Source organism: Triturus cristatus, chromosome 3_1 (assembly GCF_964204655.1).
Source record: "Triturus cristatus chromosome 3_1, aTriCri1.1, whole genome shotgun sequence".
In the NCBI taxonomy this organism is placed as follows: Eukaryota; Metazoa; Chordata; class Amphibia; order Caudata; family Salamandridae; genus Triturus; species Triturus cristatus.
This window is the reverse complement of record NC_140583.1, coordinates 442,976,957-443,001,517: the sequence shown is the minus strand read 5'-3', so window position 1 is coordinate 443,001,517 and position 24,561 is coordinate 442,976,957. Positions and strand designations below refer to the sequence as shown.

General features: G+C 49.1%; 1 protein-coding gene across 1 annotated transcript in view; it reads left to right on the top strand.

Annotated features, from left to right (window-relative positions):
• Nucleotides 1-24,561, top strand: part of LOC146860381 (nicotinamide riboside kinase 2-like) — a 94,392-nt gene that overhangs the window by 46,096 nt on the left and 23,735 nt on the right. The window contains exon 6 of the mRNA XM_085644240.1: nt 16,062-16,168. Within this exon, the coding sequence (XP_085500366.1) occupies nt 16,062-16,168 (107 nt within the window). The remainder of the gene's footprint in view (nt 1-16,061; nt 16,169-24,561) is intronic.

The following is a 24,561-nucleotide window of genomic DNA, read 5'->3' as shown; positions in this document are numbered from 1 at the left end:
ATAGCGCTTCTCCTACCAGTGTATGGCCTCACAGCAGTTTACATCACACAAACGTTACACAGAGACAATGAATCACACATGTGTAAATCATTGTATGGGAAATGTTACATAAAAGAGGTCTACAGGGTATACAAGTCAGATGTCATCCATACAAATAGGCAGTACAGTTTAAGAGTCCTTTATCTGGAGAAGCACAAACTCAAAATTTAAAACGTACCACCATGGTTGGGGATTGTCTTTACCAATAAGAATTGATTTCTATCCAATTGAACCCTTTTGGCAACATTAGGATAATGAACACTTGGGGGAAAATGACGCTCTAACCTGCAGCTTTCACGCAGTGCTTTGATGACAGTTAACAGCTCACCGCTCTATATTAGGATTTTAATTTATAAATTGTAAGTAACAGAAGGATCTCTTCGACAATAGCCGTAACCCACGGAACTATTTACATTCTATGCACTTCTGTGATTTGCATGGCACACCTGCTTTGCAGCAGGCACATTAACCCTCTGGGCTAGTTTATGATGAGTCAAAACTTTCACTAGCCAACTTGACATTTCGATTGTTGCTTGAAAATTGCTGGAGGCACGGAACACTGCAGCAGGTGCTTTTAAACCACTATATACTTAACACAGCGCCCCCAGAAGTCAGTGCCTGGTGCGGTGGGACCGATCGCACCACCCTAGAGCCGGCCTGCCCCAATCCACCCCACTCTACTCTACTCTACCCCACTCCACTCCTATCTACTCCACTCCAATCTCCGCCCTCCACCCTACCGCAATCTACCAAATTCCAATAACCCTCAATCCACTTTACCCCACTCCACTGCAATCTACATCAATTTTCCACTCCAACCTACCCCATTCTTCTCTACACCAATATACCCTCTCTCCAATCTATCCCACTCAAGTCTACCCCAATCTACCCACTCCAATCGAACTCACTCCACCCCACTCCACTAACTTTTAGGCTAAAACATATTGCCAGAACCAACAGCCCTTGCATAGGTGAGACCCATTGGCTTTGCCAATGCTTGTCTTCATTATCCCCTATAAATTATTAGACTATAATGTTGCTCTATAATAATCTGGGCCATGTACAGGGTTTTGTCTGACCTCTTAGTTCACTAATGGTATACGTTAAAAAAAAACTATCACTTTTAATAAGTACGTCTCAGTGCACTGCTGTAATGTGACGTATTAATGTCAAAGCTTCCACAAAGTAAAGAAATACACTGTTTGTTTTAGGTTGAGGAGGCTTTATCATACTTCACGTGATGTGTGCACAGTGCGGTGCAGTCATACTTTCAGCCTCTGCTCGGGCTCTAAGAGCCGGGGCAGACCCTTGGCCCAGCGCTGGCTCGGCTCCCCCAGTTAATCTGTTGGCTCGCCCACCCCTAGTCCTTCTGCAGGCAGTAAAACCTGGGCGGGCCGTGGGCAGATAATCCGGTGCCAGGAACCTTTAAACAGGCATCCTCCTCGTGCATATCACGAATCTAAACGCGTTTACACTTGGGTATAGCGTATAGGCACAACTTGTATGACAGATGTTTGCCCGTTGTACACGTCAGCGCCTCTGACACAGATTGGAATACCTTACAATGCTGTTAGAGATGTGAACTGTGCTCTCACCTTTTCCCCTGAATGTTTGCAACTTTTGACACGCGCTTTACGTCATTAAGTTCTCGCCTCTCCTGCCCGTCACACTTTTCAGGGTAGGTAGAAAGCTAAGAATGTGGTGGTAATGCGTCACTCAAGCTCCCAGAAGTCAAGTGATTGTAGTCAGGGAGCTTTAAAGTAGGATTCTACTGTCACTGCAGTTAAAATTGAAGTTTTGTGTTTTAACTAACGAAAGACCTCCTGTCCCAAGTCTTTCAGGGGCGTGGCGTTGAGCTGTCAGCACCTGCTAAATATTGCCTGCTCAGTGGGGGCGTGGGCACTATTAATAGCAGGATTTCCCCTTACGTTAACGTTGGCTGGTCTCTAGTCCTACACAGTGAATGTTAAAGGCAGGCTGTAAGAAACATCGCAGCTTATTGGGCCGCCGGTGCGTCACTTTTAATATGGGAATAAGTGACGCACCGGGGCGCAATGAGACGCACCGGCGGCGCCAGGGGCTTGTAAATAAGCCTCATCGTGTGAATTAGGGGGTAGACAATAATGTAATTCTGTATCATTGGACTTCAAGTTCCAACTAAGAATTATGGTATGGGACACTCTTCCTAAGCATTGGGTCGCAAATATTTTGGGGCTTATTTACAAGCTCCTTGCGTAAGTCACCTTTTCCCATTTTAAATACATACCGGCGGCGCAAGTGGCTTGTAAATCAGCCCCTTTCTCCGAAAATCGCAGCTAAAACTCAGGCAGCTGTTTTCTTTCAGCAAGGTAGTTAAAAAATATATTCATATTTTGAGAATTGCATAATATCTAGGATAATAACGTTGTGGGACAGCTGGTCAGGTGGTTAAAGATACATTTAGAATGAATGCTACACTAAATAAAAATCAGAACTCACATAAACACTTCAGTTATCTGTCATTCTTGGTGAGTTCCACCTTGTATGTAGCTCTTGTGTTTACTGTCCTGTTGCTGTTCCGTCTAGCATCCCTACCTTTGCCACTTCGAGGGCTGTGCTGGGGCTGGCTGACATGAAGTGTGAAATAATTACTGACACATGCGGCTATGAGAACCAGTCATATTTTTGAAATAATAAAAGGACGCGAGACGCTAGAAGACAGAATTTCCCTTTGGCACTAAACCAGATAACTAGTCCAAAAACAGTTCGGGGGAGATTTACTAAGATTTTGCGCTGCGTTAAATCGGCGCAAATTCTTTTTTTTCCAATTTGGGGCCTCATTTACAAGAAAGTGCTGCAGCGCGGCACCGCAAGCCCTTTGGCTGCACCACGCTGCGGTACTCTCAAAGCACAGGGATGCAACATATTTACAATAATATGTCGCATCCCTGTGCTTTCCCCTGTGCTGGTGCACAATTGGCTGCCATGCACCGACGCAGGCACCCTTGCATCATGGTGCAAGGATGCTTGCGTCACGGGGATGATTGTTTATGTGCTGGAAGGTGTCCCTAATGGCACAAACAATCTGAAATGGCATTTTTCAACTTCTATGTGTGCTGCATTAGCAGGGTGGCTTTTCCTGTCCTTGTAATATGGGGCGGCAAAATGCGCAGCCGGTGCGTCACAAAAAGTGACGCACCGGCGGCGCAAGGGGCTTGTAAATAAGCCCCTTACTTTCCAGCGCTTAACTTGTTAAGTGCTGTAAATAACTGAAAAGTAATGCATAGCAGCGCATAGCGCTGCTTTGCATGACTTTGCACCATGGGAGCTTACCAAGGGTGGAGCATTGACATTCCCATGCAACCACCCAAGGTTTCTAACGTTAAATCCAATTTACTACGTAAAGTAGATTGGTTTTAGCATGAGAAAACTGCGCCCTTTTCAAGGAGGCGCAAGGAAGGAGAAATGCTGTGATTTTGCCTTCCTTTTCCGACTTTGCACGTGTGCTGCACTGTACAGCACATATACAAAGAGGGAAAATGTTTGAAGTTAGTCTCAGCATAGTATTTTATACTGGAAGGGTATCCTTTCATTACAAAACCCATGCTAGACTCACGGAGACACCCTTGCACCATGGCGCAAAGTTGTCTCTGGGCCACAGGGCAGCTGATTTATGCACCGGGGCTAGTGAGAGGGGAGGATGGAGAGGTGTGGCTCACTGGTTAGAGGCGGCAGACCCGTAAGCAGAGAATCGGCCAGGGACCAGGGTTCAATTCCCGACGCGGCAGGGTCGTGGACCAGGGTCAAAACGGACTCGATAATTCTCTCCTCGGTACCTACTCTAACCAGGAACACACTCGGCAACTCTGGGCATTAAGCTTGCCTCATCTCTACAACGGCCCCCCACAGACGCCGGGGATGCCTGGTTTCACCTTGGAGATACCCAGAAAGGGACCATCTCACAGGGATAGCCAGGACGGGTTCCCCAGTGGTCTACAGCGCCGGGACGCCCTGTTGCTGGGGCAGCTGTGCGCTTTACAAGTCTACAACATTTACATTTACATTACATTACATTTACATTACATTTACTTTAGTTAATATGGCGCTCTCCTCCTTCCTCCTTTTCACGTAGCGCAGCACAGCATTTGTGGCTGCTGCAGTGCACTATGTGAAAAGTTGGTAAATCTCCCCCTACATGTTTTTCTTGCGTGTTTAACTGCGCAAGTACCGCACTGTCACAGATAATACGCAAATGCACTTCAAAGGAAATTAGTACACAAGTTCCCAGAGACTGGTTTTGTGGCTGAGTGCACTAATTCGTCAAATATCAGTGATCTATGTGTGACCCATAGTCACAGGATCAAATCCTGGTGAGTCCACTTGGTCTTTCATGCTTCTGAGATTGATAAAATAAGTTCCATTGAGGTGGGTAGCATTAAACATCTGGATCTGGTACATGGTAGAAACTTCAAAATACACGTCAGGGTGAACGTACACTGTGCATGTATGTATGCATGTATGTTACTGTGAAACAAATCATTACTGGCTGAAATTTCTGATTGGCCGGACGCCTTCAGGACTGTAAAGGAGGTCAAATAAAACAGAGGTTGTTCTGAAGGCTAGTTGAGATATATTGACTGCGGTGTTGCTGCTATGCATGTTCCCTAGTTTGGATGCCTGCGTGTGCAACCCTCTGTTGCTGGTTCCAGGGTATAATCAGTTTGTGGCTGGATACAGAGTTGGATGGTGTACTAGAGGTATAAAGACATATGGGGTTATTTAGGGTTTGGTAGAGCCCTGCAGCACACCATAGTTTCTCCATGCCATTTAGAGGTGAGTGAGCACCCTAGCCAGGTCAGGCATCCCAAAGTAGATTCTCCACGTTATCATGGACCGCTGCGTTTATATGTGATGAGAGGATGGGCTGGAAGATGGTTTTTAAGCACATTATCAGTCTTAAGGATGTGCCAGTTCTTTTTGAAAATGTGCACGATTTCACCAGATTTTCTAAGCGTTGGGGAGGTTCAAGGCGAGAGGGTATACCAACTCTACCTTACAACAAGCAAGTGACAGAGTGGACAGGATAGAGAGAAGGAACCTGTTGGTAGCCAAAGTAACAGACACTACCATACAGGAAGGACCTGCTCGAATGATAACTAACAATAATGGAAAATCTGGTGAAATCGTGCACATTTTCAAAAAGAACTGGCACATCCTTAAGACTGATAATGTGCTTAAAAACCATCTTCCAGCCCGTCCTCTCATCACATATAAACACAGCCAACCACTCAGCGATCACTTAATCCACAGCCATTATGATGCAGCACCGAAGGTGAAGAATAGAACGAATGTAGTGGGATTCTATCCATGCTTGCATTGCAAAGCATGCCACTATAGCAACAACATTACAAACTATAAGGGGAGACCAGGGGATCCTAGGCCTCTAAGAACTATCAAACAGTTTCTCAACTGCAATTCAGACTTCACGGTGTATTGTTTGGAATGTCCATGTTCCAAGCGATATATAGGGAGTACAGTTCACCCCACCAAAAAGCGTGTTCTCGAGCATATGCGTGCAATAACTAACAAGGATACTACCCATCCGGTTGCACGTCATTTCAAGAAATTTCACCAAAGTAATCGGGACCTCTTGAAGTTCTACTGTATAGATCGAGTACAGATAGAAGAAAGGGGAGGTGATAGAATTAAAAGGTTGCGGATATTGGAGTCGAAATATATAATCGATCTCCAAACTAAGGCTCCTATAGGGCTCAACAATGATGAGGAATTGTGGGTCCATTTTTAACAAGGGGTATATATTCACACAACCGCAATTTCATGAGATAAGGAAAGAACGTTATGTGTGAGATAGGAATTGCCTCCTTCCCTCAAAATAACTGACGCACAGGTGCCCATTCAGGGCGTAATAAAAGGTACAAGGGAGTGAACACTGTATATATAGGCTTTTAAATTTCAAAGGGACAGCAATGACTACGAGATAGGTCAAATATTTACATTTGCCAGAAAGTATGATGCCCTACGAGGCCCTACCGCCAGAATGCAAACCAATCCCAGAGTATCAAACAAGAACAGAAATCAGACGGAAACATCACAGTCAGACATGAGCTCTGTGGGGGGCAGCGATTCGGATTCCGAGTTCTGGGGCACGGAGGCAAGGGGGCAGATTGTTAAACGGTCTCCAGGAGAAGAGATACATTTTTTGTGCCAAAAGAGGAGGCGCACCCTCTGACCAAGATTACAAAGGAACTACAGCGAAAGCGCGCAAACTTCAAACGGCGGCAGAGGTACAGGGCAAGGAAAAGGCACAACAAATAAGGCAAAAAGAGGGGCAGGGGACAATGGACAACCAACAAACAATAGGGGATAAACAGACAAATCGAACCATTATTAATTTGACATCAATTAAGCTCACAGATGATGAAGAAAATATTCTAAAATTGGGCTTATCATTTGCACCACACACAAACTTTGATTATGCAACAACTAGACTGGATGTCTATAAAGCCGTAAGGAAACTAAAATTACACAAATTTCACCTGTTGAGGACAAACAAAACTGTAATTCCTTACAGTGAAGAACACGCAGAAGCATTACCACAATCTGATACACCTATTCTCAAAGAAATGTTGGAATTGTGGGAAACTGAAGGAGCAGGCTATAGTACAGCTAACAGCCAGGACACCAGTTCTGTGAATTAATCGCAGAGTATAAAACAAATAGCTCCAATCACACAGTTTAAACCACCGTCGACTTTTAATCCTTTAATGCCCCGGGATACGTTAGATGTTTTCCATGAGAATGTAACAACACAATTGAAAGAAGTTGCAAAGACAAACTCAGAATCAATAATGGAAATACAGTAAACAATCCCAGCAATATGAGGCACTTGTTGCCAAATTGAAAAAGGTGAAAGATATCATCATCAGGGGCAGTGACAAAGGTGGAAATATCGTCCTGCTTACATGGGTAAATTATGACAAGGAAGCCTACTTGCAGCTCAATGACAGACAATGCTATGAACGTATCAATCCGGTGTCAAGGAAAATAGCATACAAGGATTACCACCAGAAACTGGTAAGGTGGAAAAACAAACAATTGATATCAGAGGACGAATATAAATACCTTAAAAATGACAAACCTGTAACTCCCTCGATTTACTTAATCCCCAAGGTTCACAAAAATATGGACAAACCGCCTGGCAGACCGATTATTTCGGCCAGGGGAGGGATGTTGGAAAAAACCTCTGTCTACATAGACTACTTTTTGCAAGTCTTTGTAAGGTCCCTCAAATCGTATGTACAGGACACAGGGGATTTTTTTACGCAAAATACAGCAGGTTACTTGGAAGGAGGGTTATTGGATGATGGCCTTGGATGTCACATCCCTCTACACGAGTATCAAACATGAAGATGGATTACGAGCGGTACGTCATTATCTATCCCAGAGACCCCAGCAGTTTAATGACCACAGTGAAATGTTATTACACATGTTGGCGCATTGTTTGAAAAATAAATTTTTTATGTATAACAATTTGCTGTATTAACAGCTGCAGGGCGTGGCAATGGGGGCCAGTTTTTCCCCCAGCTATGCCTGTTTGCACATGGGTAGCTGGGAGAAACTGGTCCTCAGTGTCCAGCACAAATTAACCCTTGACGAAAATGTAATTGTCTGGTTGCGATACATTGATGACCTGTTTGTAGTATAGAATGGCACTAAGGAACAGGCAGAGGCGTTTGTTACCCAAATAAATGTCAATAACTTGAATCTCCAATTCACACATTTATATATATATATATTACTGAAGGACACAGTATCTATTTTTTCTCAAACTGTTCTACAGGCCGCTCCATATACCCTTTAACTATATATATATATATATATATATATATATATCGCTAGTCGGTTGTTTTAGTTAGGACCTGGTTTCCATAGGAGAAAAAAGCTTTTTTTAACTTGCCTATATCTTTGCCGCCATTTTAAGAATCTGGACAAAAGTTTCCTAAAAAAGTGCACCAATAATTCTTGTACTTGGAAAGTTTTGGGTTGATCCGTCAATTAGGGACCAAAAAAATTAGGGGTCAAAATAGTGTATTTCAGTGTTATTTATTATTATTTTTTTTTAATTTTCAAAAACCTTTATTGAACAAATTGCATAGCAAGGTTACAGAATTGCGCCATATCCGAGCATCATGTACATGAATATAATTGAATTCAGCGATATTAACCAACAGACATATCGCTTGAGAGCGAAACATTACAAATATAGTGTAAGATCACCAGAACAGTGAGACGAGTCATACATAGAGGCACCGTATGCAAGAGAAAGGGACGGTACAGACTGGGGGGAGTATGGACAGGGGATAAGCCACTCATTGACCTACATCGGCGGCTGCCGCGGGTGGTGCGTCATCGGGGGGCGCTGGAGAGGTCACTGGACTCTGGGGACTAGGACGTAGGAGGTAAGACACAAGTGGACTCCATATGTCAAGAGGGCGGGATCTAACTGGCATAAGGTCCCAGAATTCAGACAAGAGAGTCTGGTATCGCGATGCATCCTCAAGCCAAAGGGCGAACTTGGGCGCGTGCCTGCGGCCCCAGCACATGGAAACCCTACGCTGTGCAAGGACCAGTAGCATGGCGATTAAGCGGTGGGAAGCATCTGGGCAAAATTTAACAAAGCCTAAGAGGCAAAGCGGAGGATCGGTCTGGACCGGCGATGAAGTGATCTCAGAAATAGCAGCACAGACCTCAGGCCAGTAAGCGGAGACCTGGGGGCACAGCCAGGCAAGGTGGGAGAAGTCTGCTGCAGGAGCAGAGCAGCGCAGGCATCTAGCATTGGTAATAAGTCCCATCTTGTGCAGTTGAACGGGAGTCCGGTATAGCCTGTGTAAATATATAAAGTGAATGAGGCGCAGACGGTAATTCGGGGACAGACGCTTAACCTGATTGCAACAATAAAGCCAGTCAACTTGAGATATCTCCATGCCAAGGTCCTCACCCCATGCCACCCGCGCCCGATCAGTAGAGATGGAAGAGGCTACCAGTGTAAAGACGTATCATTTAGTCACAAGCTTCCGAGGAGAAGGGGACGAATACAGGAAGTCAAGAGAGGCCATCGAAGGAGGGGGCTGGGGAAACGAAGGGTGCAGCTCCCTGCAGACAGCCCTGAGTTGGTAGTAGAGTAAGGTGTCCATGGGGCCAGAATCAGCAGCGAGAGAGAAGAATGTGTTCCCAGGGTAGAGATCTGCTACTGTAGTCAGCCCTAACGAGTGGCGTGTTTAACCATCCCAGAGGTCTGGAGAGGGGGGAAAGCCGGATGGTGAGCGATTTGCATCATATTCGCAGAAAGCATATCAGCACTGGAAAATCGTCGGAGCCCCTCCCAGGCCCAGTGCATGGTCTCGACCATATCAATTTCAGAGCGTGGGAGTTTCGCCGGGGCGAATAGGGTGGTCGTAGGCGGCCACGGGGCAGCAAGATCGGCCTCCTCCGCAACATGTGGCTGGAAAGGAGTGGGATGAAGCCAAAAATACAGAAAACTGGCCTGAGCGCAGAGTGCGCAAAGTTTAAAATCTGGCGCGCCGAGGCCGCCGCGCGACATCGGAAGAGTGAGAATGTCGTACGCGATCCTAGGCTGTCTGCCGGCCCAGAACAGAGAGATGAGCATGAGCGAACTTTGCGGAAAAAGTGGAAAGTGAGGGGGATGGGCACGTTGACGAATATGTATAAAAATTTCGGGAGCACAACCATCTTGGCTATTGCTATTCGACCGGCCTGAGACAGAGGCAGCCGGCTCCAGAGGGGAATCTTGGATTCAAACCAGTCCACTGCTCGGCCAAAGTTAGCTCTCCAGAGTTTGTCCACGTCCCTGCTCAGCCAAATGCCCAAGTATTTGGTGGGGCCTGACGCCCACACAAAGGAGTAGTCCGGTGGCAAAAGGTGTCGTGGCATCAGTGAGAGGGAAAAGCACGGATTTACTCCAGTTCACCCGTATACCTGAGTAGCCACCAAACCGTTTCACCTCGCGAACCAGGGGGCTGAGGTTTCCCTGGGGTTTGCGGACATATAGGGTGACATCGTCCACGTACATGGAGACTAAAAGGGCGCGGGCCGCAAAGCCGATGCCTCTCTGGGTGTGATGCTGTCGGAGTCTAGCAGCAAGGGGTTCCATCGCGATGGCAAAAAGCAAGGGTGACAGCGGACACCCCTGCCGAGTGCCCCGACTAATGGAAATGGGATCAGATATTTGACCATTGATCCGGAGACGAGAAGCGGGAAGGGTACAGAGGAGTAAGATTTTGCATATGAAGACCGGACTGAAACCCAGGCGAGGAAGGAGGTAAAAAAGAAAGGGCCATTCTAGGGTATCGAAGGCTTCGGTAGCGTCAAGCAAGGCGGCCACCGCAGGGAGCGCTGGGTTGATTTGATGGAGGACTGAGAAAATGGTCCGGAGATTGTGAGAAGTCGCGCGGCCGGGGATAAATCCAGACTGGTCCGGGCGGGCGATGTGCGGCATGAGAAGGAGAAGGCGGGATGCGAGTAATTTGGCAAATATTTTATTGTCCATATTAATAAGTGACAGGGGACGATAGGAGTCTCGTTATTCAGGGGATTTGTCCGGCTTGCAACGAGCATGAGCAAGGAGCAACGTGAGCATAGCCTCGCGAAGCGAGGGGGGAAATTGACCGTTCTCGAAAGACTCATTTTTACTGGCGGCCAAATGGGGTACCAGAAGCGGAGCGAAGGCTCTGTAGAAGGAGACCGGCAGGCCATCCAAACCGGGGGCCTTGTCCCCAGGCATGCCATTAATGGCGGCTAGGATTGTTTCTTTGGAGAAGGGCTCATCAAAAAACTCTCTGTGATGGTTATCAAGCCATAGGAGCTGAAGGGTATCAAAGTATTGATCGAGGACATCCCGCGGGGGGGACGGATCCGGCCATGTATAGTTGTCTCTCAAAAGCAGCAAATCACGCCTTAATTTCCAGAGGGGAGGTGGTTCTAGCAGGGCCTCCATCCTAAAGGGCAGTTATATAGGACGCGGCGCGAGGTGGGCGAAGGAGGTTGGCCAGGGTTTTACCAGGGCGGTTGCCGTCGCCAAAGTGGCGTGCTCGCGCCTCCCTACCAAGGAACGAGAGTTCTCTGTTGGCCTCATCAGCAAAGTCGGTAAGTTTCCCACAAATCTGCGCTAGTGTGTCTGGGTTAGGCTCCTGAGTGTGAGAGAAGTCCAAAGATTTAATCTCCATTTCCAATTTGTCGAGAGCGCCGCGGATGGAGCATAGGACACCGGACTGTTTGGAGATACATTCCCCGCGAATGACAACTTTAAAACCCTCCCAGAGCGTGGAAGGGGAGTCTACAGAACCTTCCTTAAGCCCGAAGTAGTTAGTGATTGCAGTTTGAATCTCGTCGCAAAAGACAGAGTCCCGCAACGCATTGGGGGGAGCCGCCAAGAAAACGCGCGACTGGGGGACTAGGGGAGGCGTAAACAGAGACGAACAGGTGCATGATCTGAAAGTGCGCGCCATATGATCAACAGAAGTGAGCCAGGAGAAAGCATCTGGAGTGGTGATCCAGAGGTCCAGACGGGACCAGCAACCACGGGTGCCAGTGAAGCAGGTGCCCTCGCCAGCCTCAGGGCGCATGTGGTGCCATGCATCAAACAGGGAGTTATCAACAAGGATGGAGTTGAGGAGTGCAGCAGCGTGCGGGTGGGGAGCACAGGGGCTGGAACGATCTAAAGCAGTGGACAGCGTAACATTAAAGTCCCCTCCCCAAAGGAGCGCAGCGGGGCCCAGGGACGAAATACGGTGCCAAACTTGTGTAAACGTAGTGGCCTCAGAGGGAGCCCCAAAACCCAAGGTCCGCCCACCCTGCCACCCACACCTACCCCCCAAACAGGCTAAGATTCCACCCACACCCACCCTAGGGACCCACAACTGGGAAGGAAAATGTCAGTATCCAAGTAGGGAATCATCCCGTGGAGGCATGGCATCGCTCAGGATACACCCCTACCAGGAAGGCAGGGTGGCCAAGCCACTGTATCGTAGCAGACAGCAGAAGAAGAAACGACGAAGGTTCAAAGGCGCCTTGCCTGGTGCAAATCAGTGGAAAGAGTGAACTGTGGGAGAGGGAGATGTGGTGTTGGCCAAGGCAAAGTACGTGAGCCGACAGCATGCAAACAGTTCAGCAAACAGGGCCAAGTAACATACCAGTTCAGTCATTATCGCTCAAATTGAAGTAGGCCGTGGCTTGCGAATTCGCTGGGGAGGATCGCTGTGAATGGTCGAGTTTTTTTACAAAAGCCAGAGCGTCTTTAGGGTCGGGGAAAATGAGAGTCTTGGAGCTTTGCTTGACTCTCAGTTTAGCAGGATACACCAAGGAATATGAAACTTCATGCTACTGGAGGATGCGTTTTGCAGGTAGGAACTCACGGCTGGCAGCCTGCACCGCCATAGTGTAATCGGGGTAGAAGGACATGGTGTTGCCCTGATGCCGGATTTCGCACTTCTCCCTGGCCACCTGGAGGATCGCGTTGCGGTCTCTGAAGTTAATAATTTTTTCAGTGATTGGGCGGGCCAGCAGGCTAGGGCGTGGACCGAGGGAGCGGTGGACCCGCTCTACGATGAAGACCGAGAAAAGGACATCACCAAAGAGTTCACAAAATAGTTGCTCTACAAAGTCCTCCATGTGCGAGATATCATATCAGCTCCAGAATTTTGTCCATTCGGGGAAGCGTTTGACGTTCCTGGGTGGCGGCATCTTCACCATCAGAGATCCTGCATTCGACATGTAGCAGGCGGGCGTCGTGAGAGTTCACGCGAGATTTAACCATGTCCAGACGAGATGACAGCTGTTCAAGTTGGGCCGCAATGCTTTGAGACCGCCGATTTGACTTCCAGCATAATGGATTTCAGGTCATCCTCTCGCGTTGATGTCATCTCCAGGTGGGGGCGGTTGGAGGAGGAGGCCAAATGTAAAGAGACGGTCACAGCTGGGAGGCGAGAAGGCACCGTCCCTGAGTGCAGAAGGCGCGATCCGGATGAGTGGAGCAGGCAGGGTTGGCGGGGAGGCAGCCGTGCAGGCCCTATGTGGGCAGGCGCAAGCCAGGCCAGGTGCATGGATGCCGAGAAGGAGCCGCAATTCGCGCCCCCAATGATAACGTAGTATGACGGGCTCACAGCAGGTTCCAGGGTCCCAGCAACCCGCTTCCAGGAGAGCGGATCAGTAAAGTCAGTGGACTTGTGAGGGAGAGCGGTAAGCCCATGGATCATGGAATCATACAGCTGGGAATAGCCTCTGGAGTTTCCGTCCAGGCATGGGCAGCACAGCAGAGAAGGCAACCGCAGGGGCGGCAGCATTGGGGAGGCCCGGGGGGTGTATTCCAGTGTTAATTTTGAAGAGGACTACAGCCCAAACTGCTGCACGGAATTACACCAAACTTGGCAGAAAGCTAGCTCTTGGTCCAGAGAAAGTGCTTTCGGTTATTTGGCCTTAATCCATTCAGTACTTTTGGAGGAATAAAAAAAAGCAAATTTGTATATGTTGGAACAGGATCTTCTGAGGATCCGACAGTGCTGTGCTGAAATGTGATTGGCTGCCAACACTTCAGCCAGGAAGTGTTGGCAGCCATCTTGGGACTCAGCTTCAGCTGAAACCCACAAAAAAAGTTAAAAAAAGAGAAGGGGGTAGGGTAGGAATACCCTGGCCCTCTAGGCCTCTTGGGGAATGGCAAAAAATGATTTTATCCTATTGTTTTTGGCGGGAGTCGCACTGGAACCGTGGCTCCCGCTGAGACCCCCCCCCCCCCAGAAAAAGCACTGCCTCTCACACTTATTTACACTTTAGCCCTTGGGAGGGCCAGGTCCTGGAGGCATGTGAGCTCATAGAAAATGTAAAGGAGGGGGCATACAGGGACCACCTCCTCCTGAGGCTTATTGAGCCCCGGGGACCACTACCTCCCCGGGGCTAAAGAAAGATTAATGGGGGCTGCGCCACTTGTACAGGGCTAAATATAACCCACAAGTAAGTCCCCCACTGCAGGATTGCGAAGACTTCATGAGAGGCCCCTCCTCCTTTCTCAACCACTCTGCAAAGGGGTTTCCTGGTGCACTACTGGTTGGGGATAAAGTCTGGAGGTGAGCGTGTCTGTAAACTGTGCTCTGCCAGTGGGTGGTGGAGTTTTGCCAACCTTTGCATTCCAAGTGGAGCAAGTGGCAAAACTCTGCTGGCGGAGTGGAATTTACTGCCCACCCCTATGAGAAACTCATACAACCACCCACTGAGACACTTATATACCCACTTACAGCCCCTCTCACTCTCTCTCACACCCACTTAAAAACCTATTCAGACACTCATACACCCACTGAGACACTCAAGCTATCTCTCACACATCTATTGTCAAAGGTTATTGGTTACAGTTATGAAATAAAATTTAAAAAACCTTACAAATTCCTTGAAAAATCACAAATTCACTTAAAAAACCAAAGGTTACAGGAACATTATAGTTAGAAAATAGAATTTAAAAAAACATAGAAATTCACTGAAAAAAACAAAGGTTACAGGGACGTTATAGTTAGGAAATAGAATTAAAAAAAAGCTTAGAAATTCACTGAAAAAAAACAAAGGTTACAGGGACGTTAGGCTCAGATTTCACTCGTACAAAACCAGTGAAATTCAGCAGTTATAGTTACCTAAGCTAACTATAACTTACGCCCCTGCAATGCACTGCTTATGACCTCACATATTATATCACCCATGATATGGTCAGTGAAATCACGCATGACATCTCAAATGACATCACAGTTTTAAAAACTGTGATGTCATTTGAGATGTCATGCGTGATTTCACTGACCATATCATGGGTGATATAATATGTGAGGTCATAAGCAGTGCATTGCAGGGGCGTAAGTTATAGTTAGCTTAGGTAACTATAACTGCTGAATTTCACTGGTTTTGTACGAGTGAAATCTGAGCCTAACGTCCCTGTAACCTTTGTTTTTTTTCAGTGAATTTCTAAGCTTTTTTTAAATTATATATATATATATATTCACCACAAAACGACCTTGTCTTCCGGAATCCGTGTCCCATAGGCAGGTGGCGAGTAAAAACCGGGCAGGTCTCCCGGTAAATCAATAGGCTTACAGCGTCTTCTTCATAGAAGGACTCGCACTCAGGAGGGAAAATTGACTGTTTATTTAGTGACTAAATAAACAGTCAATTTTCCCTCCTGAGTGCGAGTCCTTCTATGAAGAAGACGCTGTAAGCCCATATATATATATATATATATATATATATATATATATATATATATATATATTCTACAGGGTGAGGTTATGTCAACCTGCTTCCTAAGCGTTGGTGGTGCACAGTGTAAGCGCTACAGCAAGCGCTTATAAAGTATTGAAGAAGAACCTTTCACATCAGAAAGAGAAACGGCACTCAGGGTGGAAGCAAATCACCACTTTTTATTTCAAGGGGTCACGCCCGACAGGACGTGTCTCGGCTGAACATCAGCCTTTATCAAGGCTGGTGTTCAGCCAAAATGCGTTTTGTCGGCCTGACTCTTTGAAATAAAAAGTGGTGATATATATATATATATATATGGTTAAGGGGTATAGGGAGAGAACAGCGTGAGAAAAATGGATGCAGGGTTGTTCACTAATATATGTTTCTAAGGAAAAAGCTCCATAATTCCAGTATTGACCAAGGCACTATTGTGAATTTATAAAGTGATACATGGGGGTGCCTCATTGGGTGGTTTTCAATTGAGATATCTGATGCAATCACATTGAAATTGAAATGCAAGCCTCTACAGTTGATGTTTTGCAGTGTATGAAGTTTTCTAAAGCATTCTGAGTGTGGGTAGAAAGAAATCCAGGCAGGAGTAACATGTCAGCTATCTACCTCTTCTTGCTTTGCTAATAACCATGAAACCACCTTTCTCACCAATAGTAAATACTCAACTTTCTCCACATTGGTGTATTTGGTTAGATTGATTACTTTATTTGTTTGTTTGTCCTTAGTTCAAGAAACTACACCGTTCCTGATCCACCCGGACTATTTGATGGTCACGTCTGGCCAATGTATATTAAACACAGTAACATAATGGACAATCTCCAGGTGGATGTAGGTGAGTAGAAAATAATTTAAAGGTTTGTTCAAATAAAAAGCACAAATTTAAAATATTAACATTTTCTAAACTGAGAATGCAAATGCTCTAAATGTCACTTTGCTATATACTGATGGTGCCAAAATGTTATGCCACCACACCTACTTTAAATTAAATAAAATCCCTGCACCATAGTGTAATACCATGACACACTTCACTAACCACACCTGAAACATGTCAGGGTTACAGTATAAAGAAAACACTACAACTCATTTAAGACAAAAGTAGCAGGCAATAATCCATCCAAAAATAAAGATGGCTATAAACAGCTCTCTTGTTACCCTGAAAACACCCTTTGTCGCAAGCAGTGTCAGTGATGTACAACAAAATGCATACATTCTAAAAAGCCTGTCTAATCTTGCATCATCTTCGCCAATCCAATAGAACCAGAACACTACATTCATGCATTATAGCTTACATCGGCAATAATAATTAAGAATATAGCCCATAACAAGAAGCTACTCGTGTATTAAATATCACTGACAGAGACTTAACATAAGCAACAAAATGATCATCACATTTTGCTAGTCTAAACTGTGATCTTCCAACCAAGTAAAGCAACGTATTGGCCATTAGACTATTACCACCTACTTCTTCAATACACACCTCAGAAGAAACTGTGGCCCATGTTATCTCAAGAAATCACTCATTCCTTAAAACTCACTTTCTGCAGTAGCTTCTTGACACTTTTGCCTTTTCAAGCATCTTTTAAACGTGCCTCCACTGGCAGTTGTTTCCCTTCTGATCACCTTTTTTACACACCATTTTTTCTCTTCACTAGAGAGAGCAAATTCTGGTCATTAAACTGAGAAAACTGTCTAAACCAGACATAATAATTAACTGCAGTCCACATACTCCAGGCTCTGAGCACTGGTAGTTAAGGTGACCTGATGCTGGCATTATGTTAGCAGATGCGGTGGGGTTCCCCTATTTTAGGTCTCGCCTGAGCCAGCGCGCATGCGTTGCTCTGCAAGTTTTATAGTAAGGACTTTCAACTCGGACCACACGATTGTGCGTGTGCTTTTTGTTTGGCTCACACGCTATTGGCCTTTGCGTGCATCTTTCTAAGAAAGACAGCACGCATTTGGCCAAAGGCGGGTGCATGTCCCGCCTTCTCTCTCCCCTTGCGTAGGGAGCTCGGGAGCGAGCAGCAGCACGGCCGGGTGCCTGCTGCATACCTCACATTCCTTGCCGTGCGCGCACCGCGCTTGTTTTTATTGCTGGGATTGGAGTTCCTGCAGCACGAATCGGACGTGTAAACATCAACTATTTCGCTGTTTTGTTGCCATAACATATTAAAAAATCAGTTGTGTAAAATGGTATCTGTTACGCGATCTATTGTAGCGCTGTTGGAAACAACCAGGCACCTTTACCCAGTTCCATCGGCAACGTAATACTGTCCCCCCCGACGACCACGGGAGGGAAATGAACAGATTATGTACTTGGTTCCTGACTTCATTTCTTGCAGCAAAATACTGTCATACAACTGAGCATCACAGGCTGTGCTTCGCGATCTTTTAAGCAGCTGCTTTTTGTCTGATTTTGTGAATTATCCGTTCCAGTTTGCTATCAGGCACGCACGTGTTTAATCGCAGAGGACACATATGCAACATTCATATAGCACTTCCTACCCTAGGCGGGGCGGCAAAGCGCACTCTCGGACTGCTTGCACACTACATTTTCGCCGAGTGTGTAATTATCACAAAAACACAACCACGCGAAGAGGGCTGGGTGTTTTATCTGACTTTTGTGTTATTGCTGAGCAAATGTACGCATTTTGGAAGCCACCTTAGGCTTAGAATGCGTAACTAGTTTTAGGCGTAACATTTGAAGAAACTTGAAGGTCACCGACATTAAACAGCTTGGTTTTTTAGGTGCATTGTTTAAATTCCTTCTGAACTGTGAGTTGCTGCGCTACCCGTCTCAGAAGGTTTTGGTGAAGCGTGGATGCCTCGCTGTCGGTGTCTGCACTGAGGGAGCTACCAACGTCTCTGGGCACTGCGTGCGAGCGCTAGATAATATCTCCCTTCATAGAAACATCTCTGCCCCCCCCCTTTCAAGGCCTCACACGTTTTACCACAGAACCATAACTCACGGGCTCTTCTCAGACCAGTGCTTGAAGCGGAAATATAGAAGTGCAGGTACTTACTATTTCAAGTTTCCGTTTGCTCCTGAGAAGTGCAGGCACAGAGGCACTTCCCATCAAATGTATCGCAGCAGTGCTGAGAAGTGCAGGGACCCACTATTTACAGTACTTGTCTACTCCTGAAAAGTGCAGGTACTCTCATATTAAATGTACTGCAGGTGTGCCGTTACTCTCACATTAAATGTACTGCAGCAGTGCCATTACTCTCGCATTAAATATCTTGCTGCAGTGCCGAGAAGTGCCAGTACTCGTTACTCTCCCACTAAATGTATTGTGCAGTGGCGGTACTGTCACATTCAATGTATTACAGCTCTGCGGAGAAGTGCCGGTACTCTCACATTCAGGAAGGACCTCAAGACCTGGCTTTTCGACTGATCCAGAGTTGCTAACCCCCCCTCCCCCTCCCCCCCCAGCGCCTTGAGACCCTCACGGGTGAGTAGCGCGCTTTATAAACCACCTGATTGATTGATTGATTGATTAAATGTATTGTAGGGGTGCTGAGAAGCGCCAGTATTCTTCCGCTCAAATGAAAGAAGTGCAGGTATTCAGTACAGGACAGCTCCTGCCCATTTAAAGCATTGTCTCAAACACATTTAGTTTCAAAGGGCCATGTGTGTAGCTTCAACGCACACTTATTTTCCGGCACAAAACCAAAACTCATTTTAAAAATAATTACACAACTCAAAAACACCCCAATAGTATTAACTATCTGCCATGCTCTTGTGGGGCAGGGGGCAGAGCCCTGGTGTTAAGTAGATCTTTGCAAACACAGACCCACAAATCTTGCGCACTGGGTACCTCTTGGCGCAAAACCCCCATGAGTGACCTTTGACCCTGTCACCAGGCAGGTCGCTCCCCCCATCCGCCACGCAGCCCCCTGTGGGTTAAACCTCCGTTGCCGCTTTTGCCGCCTGACTGCTCGCTCCCCTTTTTATTCTGTACCCCAGCGCTTGGCTTTCTGTGCCACTTTGTTTTTTTCATTCTGTGCCCCTTTGTTTTGCTTTCTGTACCCCTGTGCTCTGTTGTCCCTCTCCCACCGTCTTTTCCCGCCGTTTTGTTCCCCGGGTTTTCCCCGGTTTTTTTCTCCCCGCTGAGCCCCTGCGGCCCCGCCCCCTTCACTTCCATTGGCCGCCCCGCTCCCACCTGCTCCTCCCTCCCTCTGCCCTCATATGGAGGCCGCGAAGCGGTGGTAGAGAGCGACCTTTGACCCTGTCACCAGGCAGGTCGCTCCCCCTATCCGCCACGCAGCCCCCTGTGGGTTGAACCTCCGTTGCCGCTTTTGCCGCCTGACTGCTCGCTCCCTTTTTTATTCTGTACCCCTGCGCTTGGCTTTCTGTGCCACTTTGTTTTTTTCATTCTGTGCCCCTGTGTTTTGCTTTCTGTACCCCTGTGCTCTGTTGTCCCTCTCCCGCCGTCTTTTCCCGCCGTTTTTTTCCCCGGGTTTTCCCCGGGTTTATCCCTGCCCCTGAGCCCCTGCGGCCCGCCCCCTTCACTCCCATTGGCCGCCCTGCTCCCACCTCCCAGCTGCTCCTCCCTCCCTCTGCCCTCATATGGAGGCCGCGAAGCGGTGGTAGAGAGCGACCTTTGACCCTGTCACCAGGCAGGTCGCTCCCCCCATCTGCCACGCAGCCCCCTGTGGGTTGAACCTCCGTTGCCGCTTTTGCTGCCTGACTGCTCGCTCCCTTTTTTATTCTGTACCCCTGCGCTTGGCTTTCTGTGCCACTTTGTTTTTTTCATTCTGTGCCCCTGTGTTTTGCTTTCTGTACCCCTGTGCTCTGTTGTCCCTCTCCCGCCGTCTTTTCCTGCCTATTTTTTCCCCGGGTTTTGCCCCGCCGCTGAGCCCCTGCGGCCTGTCCCCTTCACTCCCATTGGCCGCCCCGCTCCCACCTCCCAGCTGCTCCTCCCTCCCTCTGCCCTCATATGGAGGCCGCGAAGCGGCCGTGTAGCGGACGCGAGCAGCGGGCATGCCTAAGGCAAGCTCGTCTGCGCCCGTCCACGTCTGGACCGCACCCAGCGCCAGAACCCTTGGACCCCGCACCCCCCACAACGCCAGACTGCACTACGACGCAAGCACCCTCCACGCACTCAACACCAGACGAGACCATCCCTGCTACCAGGCCACCCCGAAACGCACCCAGGGGCCTTTCACCTGCCGGAACTGCAGATTCACCAGCATCCAACCCTCCACACCACCAGCCAGAGAACCCAACCACCTCCGCTGCATCCTCCTCAACACCCGCTCCGCACGCAAGCACGCCATCGAACTCTGGGACCTCCTAGACTCCACCACCCCCGACGTCGCCTTCCTGACGGAGATCTGGCTGAACGTCACCTCAGCACCAGACATCGCCATAGCCATCCCACAGGGCTGCAAGATCTCCCGCAGAGACCGCACCAACGGAGTGGGAGGAGGAATCGCCATCATCCACAAAGACTCCATCAAAATCTCAACGAACACCGATGACACCCTCACCACCGCCGAGCACATGCACTTCCAGATCCACACCGACCCCAACACCACCCTCAGAGGAACTCTCATCTACAGACCTCCCGAACCCCGCCCACAGTTCAGTGACACCATCGCTGACCTCATCAGCACCCACGCCCTCGCTTCAACGGACTACATCCTTCTCGGGGACCTGAACTTCCACCTCGAGAACAACAACGACGCCAACTCCACCGCCCTGATCGACAACCTCGCCAACCTCGGACTCAAACAGCTCGTAACGACACCTACCCACGCCGCTGGACACACGCTCGACCCTATCTTCTCCGCAAGCCCCCACGTCTCCTTCAACCACACCACCGAACCACACTGGACCGACCACAGATGCGTCCACTTCACCTTCAGAAAACCCACCACACCCAACAGCTACCACGCCGCTGCTGGGGCAAGGTCACCGAAGACCAACTGACTACCGCCCTCGCCCTGAGACCACCCACCGACCCCACCCACCCAGACACCGCCGCGACCAACCTCACACAGTGGATCAATGACTACGCCAACACCCTCGCCCCTCTCAAGACCTCTACAACCAACCACACCAACAAGAAGGCCGCCTGGTTCACCGAGGACCTCCGGATCTCCAAGCACACCTGTCGGAAGCTGGAGAAGAAATGGCTCCACGACCAAACACCAGACAACCACACAGCCCTCAAAAGCGCCACCCGCAGACACCACCAACTCATCAGGACCGCCAAGAAGACCGCCTTCAAGGACCGCCTAGACAACAATGCACACAACACCAAAGAGCTCTTCAGCATCGTGAAAGAACTCTCCAACCCCAGCTCCAACACCAACGACATCCCGCCATCTCAAGACCTGTGCGACTCCCTGGCCACCTTCTTCCACCGCAAGATCACCGACATCCACGACAGCTTCAACTCCGACCCCCCCGCACCCACCACCGAGGGCACCACCCCTGCGACTATCACTCGCACCAGTCGCCTGACCGTCTGGTCCAGAGTCAGCGACGAAGACACCATCAAAACCATGAACTCCATCCACTCCGGATCCCCATCGGACCCCTGCCCTCACCACGTCTTCAACAAAGCCAGCGCAACCATCGTGCCCCACCTCCGGAAAACAATCAACTGTTCCTTCGAGACAGCAACCTTCCCAGAAAGCTGGAAGCACGCCGATATCAACGCCTTTCTGAAGAAGTCCAAGGCGGACCCCAAGGACCTCAAGAACTTCCGGCCCATCTCCCTGCTCCCTTTCCCAGCAAAAGTGACCGAGAAGATTGTCAACAAACAGCTGACCCGCTACCTCGAAGTTAACAATATCCTGGACCCTTCCCAATCTGGTTTTCGCAGAAACCACAGCACCGAGACCACCCTCATCGCCGCCACTGACAACATCCGGACCCTGATGGACAAAGGAGAAACAGACGCCCTCATCCTCCTGGACCTATCAGCAGCCTTTGACATGGTCTGCCACTGCACCCTATCAGAACGCCTCCATGACGCCGGTATCCAAGAGAAGGCCCTGGCCTGGACCACATCTTTCCTCTCCGGCAGAACCCAGAGCGTCCGCCTCCCACCATTCCGCTCCAAAACCACCGAGATCATCTGCGGCGTCCCACAGGGATCCTCCCTCAGCCCAATGCTGTTCAATATCTACATGGCCCCCCTCGCCCACGTCGCACGACAACACAACCTCAACATCATCTCCTACGCCGACGACACCCAGCTGATCATATCCCTCACCGAAGATGCCCACACCGCCAAAGCTAACCTCCACAGAGGAATGAAGGCCGTAGCCGACTGGATGAAGGACAGCAGACTGAAGCTGAACTCAGACAAGACGGAGGTCCTCATTCTCAGACCCACCCCATCAAGAGTCGTCCCAGATCACTAGGCACAACCCCGGAACCCACGGACCATGCACGCAACCTGGGGGTCATCCTCGACTCCACTCTCTCCATGACCAGGCAAGTCAACGCCGTCTCCGCGTCCTGCTTCAACACCCTCCGTATGCTCCGCAGGATCTTCAAATGGATCCCCCTCGACACGAGAAAAACCGTTACCCAGGCCCTCATCACCAACAGACTCGACTACGGGAACGCCCTCTACTCAGGAACTACAAACAAGCCCCTGAGACGACTCCCAACGCATCCAGAACGCCTCGGCCCGACTCATCCTCGACGTCCCCCACCGCAGCCACATCACACTCCACCTGAGAGACCTGCACTGGCTCCCCGTCAACAAAAGGATCACCTTCAAGCTCCTGATCCACGCACACAAAGCACTGCACAACACCGGACCCACCTACCTCAACAACCGACTCAGCTTCCACACCCCCAACCTCGCCCTCGCCCTCGCCACAGTCCCCCGCATCCGAAAAACCACCGCCGGCGGCAGATCCTTCTCCTACCTCGCCGCCAAGATCTAGAACACTCTCCCCACAATCCTACGACAGACCCAGGACCTGCTGGCCTTCAGAAGACTCCTCAAGACCTGGCTCTTCGACCAGTAGCACCCCCCCTCTCCACAGCGCCTTGAGACCCTCTCGGGTATGTAGCGCGCTTTACAAATGCAGTGATTGATTGATTGATTGATGGGCGTAACATAGGCCCCCAAAGCCCCTGCGTCGCAGGGGGCCCCCGAACTCCAGGGGCCCCGCAGCACAAAGTGCCGTCATTGACAGGCAGCAGGGTCCACTGGGACGTAGTTTTAAAGTTATTTTCCAGTCTGCGTCGTGCGCACGGCACGCAGCTTAGTGTCATGCGCAGTGTAAGCTACAAGTGAGGCATCCGGGGCACTGAGACTGTGAGGCCATAATTAAAATTGCGAGCCACAGTCTTCTGCTGCCCGTAAGTGCCTGCTGCCACCGAACCTGCATGTGACTAGGAAGTACTTGGGTGCATATTGTCTTCTTTGTCGCACTTCGCCCGGGTGACTTTTTGTGTAGTACTTAAACCAGATTGTTACACTGATCTCCCCTTCGATGTGTGTGTCTCTTTCGTGTGCGGGGAGCTGAGCTGGATCCACTGACAGCATCACAGCCTGAGCCTGCCCCTGTCCTCCTTCCCCGGTCTCCCCTCTTTTCCCGCCCCACCTTTTGTACTGTCTGTGTCACCGAAAAATCAGGCCGTCGGATTCCCAGGGCTGAAATCGAAAGACTTTCACGCCCTCACACACGCCTTTCACCGGCGCATGAATGCGCCTTGTGGCCTAATCTGATGCATCCACACCTCTGGGCCGCCCCTTCGTGCCCCTCTCCCCGCCCTTCCCCAGTGGATTTAACAGCCCCCGTCGAATAGAAGCGCAAGAGCGCAAGCACCCACCTGGACGCTCTTTGGCAACAGAGGCAAGTCCCTCATACACTTGGTTTGCAGTGTGGTTTAAACTTTATTTATCGCCTCGCCACGGGTTGGTTGTAAGCACTAATGTTCTCCTCAGTCTCTCTTCATTTCTCTGCAGTGGGGGTCAGCTTTAATTCAGGTCCCCGGGCGAAGCTGCACGTGCTGTGAGACTCGAGCCATAACATCGTTACTTTACCGCGCAATATTGCGAATGTATTATTGCGAGCCTGCATGCATCCCTGAAAGGGCATTGGATTGAGTGATGGGTTTTTTAATGGGTCCAGTGACTTCGGTCGCTGCAAGGGAGGGAGAGGGTGGGGCAGGATTCCTATGGGGTTGTGATGACACCGCTGCTTTTTTTATTGTGCATCTGAGGATGTTAGCAGTTTTTGACCTGCAGA